At 51.6% G+C, this 14,614-nt stretch overlaps 1 protein-coding gene across 2 annotated transcripts in view; it reads right to left on the bottom strand.

The window, feature by feature from the left end:
• LOC147111942 (neurobeachin-like) overlaps positions 1-14,614 on the bottom strand; it is a 1,011,877-nt gene that overhangs the window by 624,552 nt on the left and 372,711 nt on the right. For both annotated transcript variants that reach the window (XM_085999351.1, XM_085999350.1), the window contains one exon: positions 3,700-3,823. In XM_085999351.1, coding sequence (XP_085855477.1) covers positions 3,700-3,823 — 124 coding nt within the window. The remainder of the gene's footprint in view (positions 1-3,699; positions 3,824-14,614) is intronic.

Below are 14,614 nucleotides of genomic sequence, written 5' to 3'. Positions count from 1 at the left end.
CCCTCGCCACTCCTCCCCCCCTTCCCCCACTCCCCCTTCCACTCAACCCCCCTCCCCCCCAGTCGCTCTCTCTCTTCCCCCCAGTCGCGCTCTCTCTCTCTTCCCCCCCCAGTTGCTCTCTCTTTCTTCCCCCCCCCAGTTGCACTCTCTCTCTCTTCCCCCCCAGTCGCGCTCTCTCTCTCTCTTCCCCCCCAGTCGCGCGCTCTCTCTCTCTTCCCCCCCAGTCGCGCTCTCTCTCTCTCTTCCCCCCCCAGTCGCTCTCTCTCTCTCTTCCCCCCAGTTGCTCTCTCTCTCTCTTCCCCCAAGTCGCTCTCTCTCTTCCCCCCAGTCGCTCTCTCTCTCTCTTCCCCCCCAGTCGCTCTCTCTCTCCCCCCCCAGTCGCTCTCTCTCTCTCTTCCCCCCCCCCAGTCGCGCTCTCTCTCTTCCCCCCCAGTCGCTCTCTCTCTCTCTCTTCCCCCCAGTCGCTCTCTCTCTCTTCCCCCCCAGTCACTCTCTCTCTCTCTCTTCCCCCCCCAGTCGCGCTCTCTCTCTCTCTTCCCCCCAGTCGCTTTCTCTCTCTTCCCCCCAGTCGCTCTCTCTCTCTTCCCCCCAGTCGCTCTCTCGCTCTCTTCCCCCCCAGTCGCTCTCTCTCTCTCTTCCCCCCAGTCGCTCTCTCTCTCTCTCTTCCCCCCAGTCGCTCTCTCTCTCTCTTCCCCCAGTCGCTCTCTCTCTCCCCCCCAGTCGCTCTCTCTCTCTCTCTTCCCCCCAGTCGCTCTCTCTCTCTCTCTTCCCCCCAGTCGCTCTCTCTCTCTCTCTTCCCCCCAGTCGCTCTCTCTCTCTCTCTTCCCCCCAGTCGCTCTCTCTCTCTCTTCCCCCCAGTCGCTCTCTCTCTCTCTCTTCCCCCCAGTCGCTCTCTCTTCCCCCCAGTCGCTCTCTCTCTCTCTCTTCCCCCCAGTCGCTCTCTCTCTCTCTCTTCCCCCCCAGTCGCTCTCTCTCTCTCTTCCCCCCGTCGCTCTCTCTCTCTCTTCCCCCCCCGTCGCGCTCTCTCTCTCTCTTCCCCCCCAGTCGCTCTCTCTCTCTCTCTTCCCCCCCAGTCGCTCTCTCTCTCTCTCTTCCCCCCCCAGTCGCTCTCTCTCTCTCTCTTCCCCCCAGTCGCTCTCTCTCTCTTCCCCCCAGTCGCTCTCTCTCTTCCCCCCAGTCGCTCTCTCTCTCTCTCTCTTCCCCCCCAGTCGCTCTCTCTCTCTCTCTTCCCCCCCCAGTCGCGCTCTCTCTCTCTTCCCCCCAGTCGCTCTCTCTCTCTTCCCCCCCCAGTCGTTCTCTCTCTTCCCCCCCCCGTCGCTCTCTCTCTTCCCCCCAGTCGCTCTCTCTCTTCCTCCCCAGTCGCTCTCTCTCTTCCTCCCCAGTCGCTCTCTCTCTTCCCCCCAGTCGCGCTCTCTCTTCCTCCAAGTCGCGCTCTCTCTCTCTCTCTCTCTTCCAAAAACAACATGCCCTCGAAAAAGCCTCGGCACCGCCGGGCACTCCAGCTAGTAAGAATAAACGGATCGTTCTGTCTGTCTGTCCTCACGTGTGCGTCTGTCCGGCTATGCGCTCGAAAGTTATAGAGCGTACCTACGCGCGCGTTACCTCCAAAGAAAGCTTACGCTTCCGGGACGGTCGTAAGCGTATTTACTTTTCGGTCGGACGAAAATTGTTCGCGCCTTATGCAAAAAACCTTCAAAATTAAACTCATTATCTGCTACTTAGCATTGACTGACTGACGTCAAGTTCGACCAATCCTGTGCCATCACGATTGACCAATCCTACAGTACAGTCCCCTGATGGTGTGTGTGTGTGGGGGCGGGACTAATCGTTTTCATCTCAGGGATGTGGCATCCATTGCCTCAAGCTAAAAACCCCATTGCTGCTTCAACTCCTTCCAGCTCAAAATCTACTGATGCAGCTTTGAAAAAGTTAGTATCTCTTATGTTATTTTTAAAAGATTTACCAAAAACGTTTTATAAGTACTTTCACTTTCATCTTTGAAGGTATTAAAAGGTAGAAATGTTGCCCGGCAGCAGATTCACAAAGGGACAGAGAGACAGGGCCCAAAAGCCTGGGACTCGATTTAAAATGTTGCCCGGCAGCAGATTCACAGAGGGACAGACAGACAGGGCCTGAAAGCCTGGGACTCAATTTAAAATGTTGCCCAGCACCAGATTCACAGAGGGACACAGAGAGGCCCCAAAGCCTGAGACTCGATTTAAACCGCCCGGCCCAAAACAGCCCTGGCAAAGCCGGGCTCCCCCAGCTAGTTAAATATATTCAAGAAGGAGTTGGATATATTTCTTAAGGCTAAAGGGATCAAGGGATATGGAGAGAAGGCAGGAACAGGGTACTGAATTTGGACAATCAGCCATGATTTCATTGAATGGCGGAGCAGGCTCAAGGGGCCGAATGGCCTACTCCTGCTCCTATCTTCAATGTTTCTATAAGGAAATAGTTTTAGTTGCACATAGATGACCAAGGAGACAAGGAATGAAAGAAAACTAAAAAGTAAAGATGAAAGGGATAAAAAATAATGTAGTTCATTAAATATGGAAAACCATAAAATATGGGGAAAAAAACACAGAATACAGATACAATGGGCAGGATTTTCATTGTGCCGTGGAGTTGGGATTGGAGGCGTGTGGCGGGGGGGGGGCGGTTAAAATCCCGAAATCAGGGGTCCCGACCCCTTCCCGCACCCAAACCCGCCTCCATGCCAGTTTCAAAGGAGGCGGGTACCCGCCCCGCACTGGGACCTGCCTACCCAAGGCGGGAAGGGATTAGTGCCAATTAACTGCCTGTTAACAGGTAGTTAACAGGCAGTTTTTTTTGTTATTTTTAGCCTAATCCCTATTTTTGATGTTGAAGTGTGGGATTCCCGACGGCTCCAAACCACAGCAAGTTAGAGGAGGCGGGCCGTTGGGTTGCAGGACTTGGAGGGATCGAGATGTCGGTGTTCAGGTGAGTGATGTGTGCATGAATGCAAAGGTAAGTGTGTTTGGTGTGTCTAAAGTGATTAAATAAGTTTTACATACCTTTTCAGCCTTCCTTCCTTTAGGTTCCGGGAGTCCCTCATCTCACCGGCACAGAAAGCAGAATGGCTGCGAACTGTCAAAAGTGACAGCCTTCAGCTTACTGTGCAGGAGAGATTTCTAACTGAGTCTGTGGAGAAGGACTCAGGTTAGAAGTAAGACTGTCAGTGTTTGACAGCTTCAAACAGCTGTGAAACGCTGATATTTCATCTGTCAAAAGCTCTTGACAGATGACATTTCAGTCTGTGACGTCACCTATTGCCGGGCGGCCCTTAATTGGCCTGCTGAGCCCGCTGGGCGGGCTCAACAAGGTCAATCAAGTTAAAATCGCGTGGATTGGCCGCATCTCGATGGAGGCGGGACTACAACCCTGAAAGTTGTAGTCCCGCCTCCAACCCGACTCCTGAGTTAAATTCCTGCTCAATGTTTCTTCCCAACAAGGAATATTTGAAACCACAACATAGGTACACAAATGTGTCATTGAACAAGCTATCCTAAATTTATCTGCCAAGCAGGCCTGTTAGTTATTGAAACATATACAAGTAAAAATAAAAATGCATATCTAAACCAGACCTTATGTCAGCTATGTCAACATACCTTCTGTTTTCCTGACTGTTACTGAACAATTTTATCATATCTGATAAAAACAGCAGTGTCAACATACCTTCTGTTTTCCCGACTGTTACTGAACAATTTTATCATATCTGATAAAAACAGACGTCTAACTTCCATCAGCTCATTGGTTGGTGTAGAATTTTTCAACAAAGTGGCAACTACCTTGAGAATCACTAAAAAACAAGATATAGTAAGTTAGACATGAAATTACATACATATATAAATAAACCAGGGGTGATTTTCACATATAGCATAAATCGGGTAGGCAAAGTGTTTACCTACCGGAAAGAATCAGCGTGTCTCCCGTATTATTTGAGGCTAGACCTACTTTAAATTGGATCAGTGAGCTGGCACTGTGAAACAGGCACTCTTTAGACAGCTCACTGATTGGGATTGTGGGACATCTGGTGCGTCAACTACTACTTAAACACAGCCTGCAACACTATTAGAAGTGCATTTATCGATAGTGGATAGCAAACATCAATACTGTGGAGCAGCAGGCACCACAACTTCAACCAGGGCCCCCAGATTCTCATGGTGGAGGTGCCCATAGACCAAGTGATTGACGATGGGTGACCAGGAAAATTATTGAGCAGGAATGGAGAGAGGTGACAAAGCATGTAAATAGACCTGGCTGCAGTGCAGGAAAAGATTTAATGATCCCACCAGGACCGACGAGGTATGACTACTTCATCCCCAGCACCATCAATCCTTCTTTTCCCCACTTCTCTGCCTCTCAAGTCAACATGGAACAATTCACTGCACCTCTTTCTGCTTCTGCTCTCACAACTACAGTCTCTCAAGGCCACACTTGCTGCTTCTTCCTGTCATTATTCACACTATGTAAACTGCCTCATACATCTTGAAAACCTTTCATCAGGGCACATACACTCGCACTTTTCTTGCAGGGTTATCTGGCACACAACCGGAGGGAAGTTACTAGAACAGAAGCAGGTCCTACCCTTATACACACTGAAACCAATGGAAGAGGAAGCCATCAACATCACTAGCAGAGAGACTGCACACAACAGGGCATCTTTCTACTTAACTTTCACTCACACTCAGCATGATAACCTGGCGGTGCATTGTGCTGCCACTCATCTGCTACTACTTACTCTTATCACTACATGATATCCATGTCCCTCTCCCCTTTTTCTAAGGCCTTGCAGTCACACAAACCAAGAGAGAAAACCTTCCCAAAGATGCACTATCACTCACTCTTGTCATTCTAAGCACCAGCACAGAAATCAGCTCCTCACGTGGTATAGATAGAGCTACAAGAGTTTGTACTGGGTGATTCACCGAGCACAAGTGAACAGGAGCAAATGGAGGTGAAAAGGACAGCCCAGGGAACAGCTCACTGGATGGCGAGCTGCATCCTAGCTCTGCTGAAGACAGAGATACAGGCTTTAGGGAATCAGCCTTTAAAAGAAAGACAATTTCTATGCACCAGCATTTGCTCAATGCATTGGACTGCCTGCTAAGGGAGCTTCCTAACATATCAGAGCATGTGAAGTCCACTACCAACTTGTGTGCATTTCTAACGCATGGCACGCACACTCTGCAGTCACACCCTGAAGCATGTGGTCACCTCAATGGACACAGCAGCTGGGCCTTTCCTGCAGGAGTTTGTGGCACCAGTAATAGTATCTCTCTGGGATGCTTATACTGGGGCCATGCAGGCTTTGGGTTCAACCATCTCCTCCGACAGACTGGGAGACTGAATCGTTAGGGGCTTCAGTCAGATCACAAATGTCCAACAGTTTGCTCTCCCACAGACCATTATGACTGCTGAGCCACAACCCGATAGCAGAGGCAGTCATGCAGTAGGAGTGAAATATGTTGCCATCCGTCAGTATAACATCATGTCTGGACCCCCGCGAGCCCCTGAACTAATGCCCACCCTAATGCTAGAAAGTCAGCTGGGCCAGTCTGCCCTGGCAAATGTCAAGTTGCTGCAGCCAAGCTGGAGCTCTTGGAGATCGCTAAATACTAGCTTCTCATGAGCCCCTGAATGAGCCACAGCAGCCTTGATGCTGCAGCCACTGGGGAAGCATCTGTAGAAGTACTAAAGTAGGTACGACAAGCACTAGCAACTTACACAAGGGTGATAATTAGTACGTAGGCATTTGTGTAATCCTTTTTGAAATCTTTGTGTGCAGAGAGTGTTCCTGTAGTAGCTGATGACCCTGCAATATTAGTTAACATGCTGTTCTTTGCACATTCAGCTTATTTGAAGATGGAAGGGCTGGAAGAGATGTTGAATGTGACTGCTAATGCACGGGAGCAGGGATTGTTCATCTGAAACATTCTTCACTGAGCTGCTGCCAAAGATCTTTGTTGGACCCCTCCGCCTTCCACAACATCCTCTATGAATCAGTATCCACTCCCTCATCATGCTGAAGATCCTCTTCCAATGGTGTCCCCATTGAAGAGCAAAGAGAGTAAGATGAAGCAGAAAAAAGGGGCTTATGACAGATGTCAGATTGAGAATACAAGTGAAACCAGGTTGAATATAGAAAGTTCAGAGGGGAAGTGAAAAAGGAAATGAGAGGGGCAAAGAGAGTGTGTGGGAATAGACTGGCAGCTAACATAAAAGGGAATCCAAAAGTCTTCTATAGGCATGTAAATAGTAAACGGGTAGCAAGAGGAGGGGTGGGGCCGATTAGAGACCAAAAAGGAGACCTACACATGGAGGCAGAGGGCATGGCTGAGGTACTAAATGAGTACTTTGCATCTATCTTTACCAAGGAAGAAGATGCTGCCAAAATCATAGTGAAAGAGGAGTTAGTTGAGCTACTAGATGGGCTAAAAATTGATGGAGGGGGTACTAGAAAGGCTAGTTATACTTAAAGTAGATAAGTCACCAGGACCAGATAGGATGCATCCTAGGATGCTGAGGGAAGTAAAGGTGGAAATTGCAGAGGCATTGGCCATAATCTTCCAATCCTCCTTGGATACGGGGTGGTGCCAAGAGACTGCAGAATTGCAAATGTTACACCATTGTTCAAAAAAGGGTGTAAGGATAAACCCAGCAACTACAGGCCAGTCAGTTTAACCTCGGTAGTCATAGAGTCATAACGGCACAGAAGGAGGCCATTCGGCCCATTGAGTCTACACCGGCTCTCTGTAGAGCAATCCAGTCAGTCCCATTCCCCCACTCTATCCCCGTAGCCCTGCAAGTTTATTGCCCTCAAGTGCCTATCCAGTCTCCCTTTGAAAACATTGAGTGTCTCCGCTTCCACTACTTCCGTCAGCAGCGAATTCCAGATCCTCACCACTCGCTGCGTAAAAAAGCTTTTCCTCACATCCCCCCTGTATCTCTTGCCCAAAACCTTAAATCTGTGTCCCCTAGTCCGTGTACCATCAACTAGTGGGAACAGCCTTTCCCCATCTAGCCCATCCAAACACGTCATAATCTTGTACACGTCTATCAAATCACCCCTCAACCTGCTTTGCTCCAATGAAAACAAATCCAGCTTCTCCAAACCCGTCCTTGTAGCTAAGATCCCCCATTCCCAGAACCATTTTGGTAAATCTCCTCTGCACCCTCTCAAGGGCCTTCACATCCTTCCTAAAGTGTGGTGGCCAGAACGGGATGCAATACTCCAGTTGTGGCCTAACCAGCCCTTTATAAAGGTTCAGCATAACTTCTCCACTTTTGTACTCAATGAAGCCCAGGATCCCATATGCTTTGTTAATCACGGTGTTAATCACTCGCTCAATATGTCCTGCCACCTTCAGGGACCTAGGCACATTAACTCCCAGGTCCCTCTGTCCCTGCACACTCTTTAAAACTGTGCCATTAAGTGTATATTGCCTCTCCCTGTTCTTTCTGCCAAAATGCATCACAATCAATCAAATCAACTTTTATTGTCATTGTTAGTGCACAAGTGCAGTACAACGAAATGTAGGCTTGCGGCTCCCGAGAGTGTACATTTAGATTAAGACATTTAAACATTCAACCTACTTTTGGCTTGTAATACATTAACATAAACATAACCATAATAAAGTGCATTGGCAGATGTGCAGGCTTTAGAGTTTATTTGTGGAGTTCAGTAGGATGACAGCCCTGGGAAAGAAGCTGTTCCTAAATCTGGTCGTACGGGTGCGAATGCATCTGTAGCGTCTCCCAGATGGCAGGAGGGCGGACAGACTGTGGCTGGGGTGGGTAGGGTCTTTGATGATGGACCGTGACCTCCGTAGACAGCGTTTCTGGTATATGTGCTCTATGGTCGGTAGCCCTCCTGCCATCTGGGAGACGCTACAGATGCATTCGCACCCGTACGACCAGATTTAGGAACAGCTTCTTTCCCAGGGCTGTCATCCTACTGAACTCCACAAATAAACTCTAAAGCCTGCACCTCACACTTCTCTATATTAAATTCCATTCTGCTAGTGCGGAAGCTTTTGGAAGCGATAATCAGGGACAAAATTAACAGTCACTTGGACAAGTGTGGATTAATTAAGAAAAGCCAGCACGGATTTGTTAAAGGCAAATCATGTTTAACTAACTTGATCGCGTTTTTAGATGAGGTAACAGAGAGGGTTGATGAGGGCAATGCGGTTGACGTGGTGTGGACTTCCAAAAGCTGTTTGATAAAGTGTCACATAATAGGCTTACCAGCAAAGTTGAAGCCCATGGAATAAAAGGAACAGTGGCAGCATGGATACGAAATTGGCTAAGTGACAGGAAACAGAGAGTAGCGGTGAACGGTTGTTTTTCAGACTGGAGGAAGGTATACAGTGGTGTTCCCCAGGGGTCGGTACTAGGACCACTGCTTTTCTTGATATATATTAATGACTTGGACTTGGGAGTACAGGGCACTATTTCAAAATTTACAGATGACACAAAACTTGAAGGTATAGTGAACAGTGAGGAGGATATTGATAGACTTCAAGAGGACATAGACAGGCTGGTGAAATGGGCAGACACGTGGCAGATGAAATTTAACGCAGAAAAGTGCTTAGTGATACATTTTGGTAGGAAGAATGAGGAGAGGCATTATAAACTAAAGGGTACAATCCTAAAGTGGGTGCATGAACAGAGAGATCTGGGGGTATATGTGCACAAATCGTTGAAGGTGGCAGGGTAGGTTGAGAAAGCAGTTAAAAAAGCATACGGGATCCTGGGCTTCATAAACAGAGACATAGAGTACAAAAGCAAGGAAGTTATGATGAACCTTTATAAAACACTGGTTCGGCCTCAACTGGAGTATCGTGTCCAATTCTGGGCACCGCACTTTAGGAAGGCTGTGAAGGCCTTAGAGAGGGTGCAGAAAAGATTTACAAGAATGGTTCCAGGGATGAGGGGCTTCAGTTACGTGGATAGACTGGAGAAGCTGGGGTTGTTCTCCTTAGAGCAGAGAAGGTTGAGAGGAGATTTGATAGAGGTGTTCAAAATCATGAGGGGTCTAGACAGAGTAGATAGAGAGAAACTGCTCCCATTGACGGAAGGGTCGAGAACCAGAGGAGACAGATTTAAGGTGATTGGTATAAGATCCACCGGTGACATAAGGAAAAACTTTTTTATGCAGCGAGTGGTTATGATCTGGAATGCACTGCCTGAAAGGTGGTGGAGGCAGATTCAATAGTGGCTTTCAAAAGGGAATTGGATAAGTACCTGAAAGAAAAAAATGGCAGGGTTACAGGGAAAGGGCGGGGGAGTGGGACTAGCTGAATTGCTCTTGCAGAGAGCCGGCACGGGCTCGACAGGCCGAATGGCTTCCTACTGTGCTGTAACGATTCTATGATTCAAAGATACATAGAATATAGCAAACCACCATCATATGAGCATTATTTCTGGGCTGTATTGCAGGAAGCTACCAAACCCTCACAGGCAGCAGAACTGTTGCTTAAAGACTCCAATGATCTTCTCGACGAGGGCGCTAGTTGAGCCATGAATCTGACTGTATTGCAGTCTGGCTGCCGAGCATGGGTCCTGCAAAGAGTCATGTGCCTAGTATGCAAGGGACTGTCCTTTGTTACTGTGCAGGGGCAAAGAGTGGAGGATTGCCACAATGTAAATGCATCATGGCAGCTGTTAGCAAATTGGGCACAGACCTACTGCTGGTGATCACACACCAGTTGCCAGGTGTGTGAATTAGAGTGGAAGCACTTGCCATTCATGAAGGCAGTGGGGTCTTGTGCTGGAGCCCGCAAGTGACGTGGGTGCAGTCCAGGAGGCACTGGACTTGAGGGAACCCTGCAATCTCTACAAATCCCAAAGCTCTATCCTGCTGTTTCCAGTTGTCCATGGGGAAAATGATGCTCTCGCAAAATTGCAAGTCACTTGCTCAATGGAAGCATGAACTGCAAAATTACTAATGTTGTTAATATGGCAGCTGGAATGAGCTGGAGTGAAAGCAGTGCAGAGCTAATGTCACCTTGACTGCAACAGACAATACTGTGCTAGTTTTGCCAGTTAGTTGCAGCTCTTGTTGCAGGAGGTAACACAATTCTGTCCCAGACTCCCTAGAGAAGCCAAGCCTCCTTATACACTGCTCCTCAGAGTCTGTTGTCCTGGGCCTATAAACTCTGTTGAGAGGATAAGGATTTCTGGAAGCAAATCGCCTTCCAATTTTCTCCTTCCTCCTGCTGCAGCTCTTGCTCTTACTCCTCCTCCTCCCCTTAACAGAGTGGAATGGCAGAAGGACTGCCATTAAGAAATAAGTGCAGTCAGAAGCCCCATAACCTTTTACAGCAACTACAGGCGCTTTGAAATCATCTAAGTAGCAAAACATCACTGTTACACAAGCAAAATTTTCTATCATTTTACTTGAAAGCAACTGACGATCCCATTAAATATTGTTGGAGATGGCCACTTCCTAACATGTACCATCCATGGTTTTGGAGCAGAATCAGAAACTGGCGATAGCAATGCAGGCAGAGACAAAACTGGGGGTAATAACAAGGTCATCAGGTCTGCATTCGCATTTATTAATGAGGCCTCTGCCTGTTTCCAGCAGGATCTCTGGCCACATAGATCAAGGTCTGCCCAAAATTCAGAATGCGCAGACAATCAGTAAATAAGTCCACGCTTTGATTCCACTCACGATTTTGTTCCTGCTACCACCCCGTTTTTAGCACAAATGGGAAGTAGCAACATGAAAATCACACCATTGTGTCTTCAACTAATTCCTACCTTCATTGCTATGGAATTTCTTCCAGTATGCTTTATTCACTTGTGCTTGTCTTCCTCAAGATCTCACTTGATTTCAATTATATCACTTAAATCAATTATATATTTTAACAGTTTCTTACCAATCACATTTCTGTGTGCTCAGGTGTCAATTTCTTAAAATGATTCTAAATATCTAGTTTATTGTAAATGTTCCACATTGTTGTCCTCAATAAAATGATGACAGTTCTTGTGTAGGGTTTCTTAGCTTTAATGATTCCTAAATATGGTGTTAACAGTTTACTTGTAAAGGACCTCTTGGGATTAATATCAGTGGTTGTCACTATGTTAGTCCTTGGGGTGATGCAAGTAAGCAAATTTGGATCTGGTACATTTTGTTTTGATGAATTCTTATTTCCATTAAGTACATTTTCTTGTACGATAGCAAAATACTGCAGATGCTGGAAATCCGAAATAACAACAGAAAATGCTGGAAAAAATCAGCAGGCCAGGCAACATCAGTTTTGAAAAAGGGTTAGACCCGAAACGTCGACTCTAATTTCTCTCCACGGATGTTGCCTGGCCTGCTGAGTTTTTCCAGCATTTTCTGTTGTTATTTTAAGTACATTTTCTTCCTTTGTTTTGAAATGCACTATTATTGTCTTTACTTCTTTGTGGATTTCTTAGCAAAAATAATTAAGTACATTTACAGACAGCCCTCCGTAAAACACAAAAAGCCCAAAATAACATAACCCCAATGTATTTTAATCCAGCACATATAATAACGAATAAGGCACAGGCATTTTGACAAATCATCTTTCAATTAGACATCAATTGGGTCAAGAGTGAACACATTCTTGGGTTGAGGAGACTTTGAAAAAATGCTCAAACCTCAGGTCATCTGTTGTTGAAACCCTCATGTATGCCCTTGTCACTTCCAGACTCAATTATTTAATTGCTTTCTTGGTTTGTCTTCCATCTTCCACTTCCATAAACTTCAGCTCATCCAAAACTCTAATGTCCATATCCTAACTCACACAAAGTCTCATTCATCCATTACCACTTGCCCTGGCTGACCTACGTTGACTCCCAGCCACCCCCACACCTAAATTCTAATTCTTGATAGCCTATCACTGTAACCTCATTCAGCCTTACTACCCCACCCCTCCCCAGAATTCTCTATTCATCTGCCTTTGGCCTCTTGTGTATAATACCACCACCCCCCCCCACAGCTTCTCCTCCCCCACCCCCCCCGCCCACAGTTTCTCCTCCCCCCCACCTTCTCCTCCCCCCCACCTTCTCCTCCCCCCCACAGCTTCTCTCCCCACTCCAGCTTCTCGTCTCCACACCACCCACAGCTTCTCCTCCCCCCCAGCTTCTCTTCACGTGCCCCCCCACAGCTTATCCTCCCCCCCCCAGCTTCACTTCCCCAAACCCCCACAGCTTCTCCCCCACCCAACTTCTCTTCCTCCCCCACCGCTTCTCTTACCCCCCCACCCCCCAGATTCTCCCGACAACCTCTCAGCTTCTCCCCGCTCCACCCCCCAGTTTCTCTTCTCCCCCACCCCCCCAGCTTCTCTTCTCCCCCACCCCCCAGCTTCTCCTTCTCCCCACCCACACCCCCCCACAGCTTCTTCCACCCCACCCCCCCAGCTTCTCTTCTCCCCACCCACACCCCCCCACAGCTTCTTCCACCCCACCCCCCCAGCTTCTCTTCTCCCCCACCCCCCCAGCTTCTCTTCTCCCCCACCCCCCCAGCTTCTCTTCTCCCCCACCCCCCCCAGCTTCTCTTCTCCCCACCCACACCCCCCCACAGCTTCTTCCACCCCACCCCCACAGCTTCCCCCCCAGCGCTTCTCCCCCCCCACAGCTTCTCCCCCCTCACCCCCACAGCTTCTCCCCCCTCACCCCCACAGCTTCCCCCCCCAGCGCTTCTCCCCACCCCACAGCTTCTCCCCCCCCGCGCTTCTCCCCACCACCACAGCTTCTCCCCCCCCAGCGCTTCTCCCCCCCACCACAGCTTCTCCCCCCCCAGCGCTTCTCCCCCCCCCGACAGCTTCTCCCCCCCAGCTTCTCTCCCCCCCCCCAGCTTCTCTCCCCCCCCCCCAGCTTCTCTCCCCCCCCCCCAGCTTCTCTCCCCCCCCCAGCTTCTCTCCCCCCCCCCAGCTTCTCTCCCCCCCCCAGCTTCTCTCTTCCCCCCCCCCAGCTTCTCTCTTCCCCCCCCCCAGCTTCTCTCTTCCCCCCCCCCCCAGCTTCTCTCTTCCCCCCCCCCCAGCTTCTCTCTTCCCCCCCCCCAGCTTCTCTCTTCCCCCCCCCCAGCTTCTCTCTTCCCCCCCCCCAGCTTCTCTCTTCCCCCCCCCCAGCTTCTCTCTTCCCCCCCCCAGCTTCTCTCTCCCCCCCCCCACCCAGCTTCTCCCCCCCCCCCACCCACCCACCCAGCTTCTCCCCCCCCCCCACCCACCCACCCAGCTTCTCCCCCCCCCACCCACCCAGCTTCTCCCCCCCCCACCCACCCAGCTTCTCCCCCCCCCACCCACCCAGCTTCTCCCCCCCCCACCCACCCAGCTTCTCCCCCCCCCCACCCACCCAGCTTCTCTCCCCCCCCCACCCAGCTTCTCTCCCCCCCCACACCCAGCTTCTCTCCCCCCCCCCACCCAGCTTCTCTCCCCCCCCCCCCACCCAGCTTCTCTCCCCCCCCCCCCCACCCAGCTTCTCTCCCCCCCCCCCCCCACCAGCTTCTCTCCCCCCCCCACCCAGCTTCTCTCCCCCCCCCCACCCAGCTTCTCTCCCCCCCCCCCCACCCAGCTTCTCTCCCCCCCCCCCACCCAGCTTCTCTCCCCCCCCCCCACCCAGCTTCTCTCCCCCCCCACCAGCTTCTCTCCCCCCCACCCAGCTTCTCTCCCCCCCCCCCAGCTCTCCCCCCCCCCCCAGCTTCTCCCCCCCCCCGCTTCTCTCCCCCCCCCGCTTCTCTCCCCCCCCCCAGCTTCTCCCCCCCCCCCCAGCTTCTCCCCCCCCCCAGCTTCTCCCCCCCCCCCAGCTTCTCCCCCCCCCCCAGCTTCTCCCCCCCCCCGCTTCTCTCCCCCCCCCCAGCTTCTCCCCCCCCGCCCAGCTTCTCCCCCCCCCCCAGCTTCTCCCCCCCCCCAGCTTCTCCCCCCCTGCTTCTCCCCTCCCCCCCCAGCTTCTCCCCCCCCAGCTTCTCCCCCCCAGCTTCTCCCCCCCCCAGCTTCTCCCCTCCCCCCCACCCAGCTTCTCCCCTCTTCCCCCCCCAGCTTCTCCCCTCTCCCCCCCCCCAGCTTCTCCCCCCCCCAGCTTCTCCCCTCTCCCCCCCCCAGCTTCTCCCCCCCCAGCTTCTCCCCTCTCCCCCCCCCAGCTTCTCCCCTCTCCCCCCCCCAGCTTCTCCCCTCTCCCCCCCCCAGCTTCTCCCCTCTCCCCCCCCAGCTTCTCCCTCTCCCCCCCCAGCTTCTCCCCTCCCCCCCCCCCAGCTTCTCCCCCCCCCCCCCCCAGCTTCTCCCCCCCCCAGCTTCTCCCCCCCCCAGCTTCTCCCCCCCCAGCTTCTCCTCCCCCCAGCTTCTCCCCCCCCAGCTTCTCCTCCCCCCCCAGCCTCCCCCCCCACCCCCCCAGCTTCTCCTCCCCCCCCCAGCTTCTCCTCCCCACCCCCCCAGCTTCTCCCCCCCCACCCCCCCAGCTTCTCCCCCCCACCCCCCCAGCTTCTCCTCCCCACCCCCCCAGCTTCTCCCCCCCCACCCCCCCAGCTTCTCCCCCCCCACCCCCCCAGCTTCTCCCCCCCACCCCCCCAGCTTCTCCCCCCCAGCTTCTCCTCCCCCAGCTTCTCCTCCCCACCCCC

The sequence above is a fragment of the Somniosus microcephalus genome, chromosome 10, assembly GCF_052327205.1.
Source record: "Somniosus microcephalus isolate GS21.2 chromosome 10, FLI_Smic_1.0, whole genome shotgun sequence".
Classification (NCBI taxonomy): Eukaryota; Metazoa; Chordata; class Chondrichthyes; order Squaliformes; family Somniosidae; genus Somniosus; species Somniosus microcephalus.
This window is presented reverse-complemented; position numbering and strand designations above follow the sequence as displayed.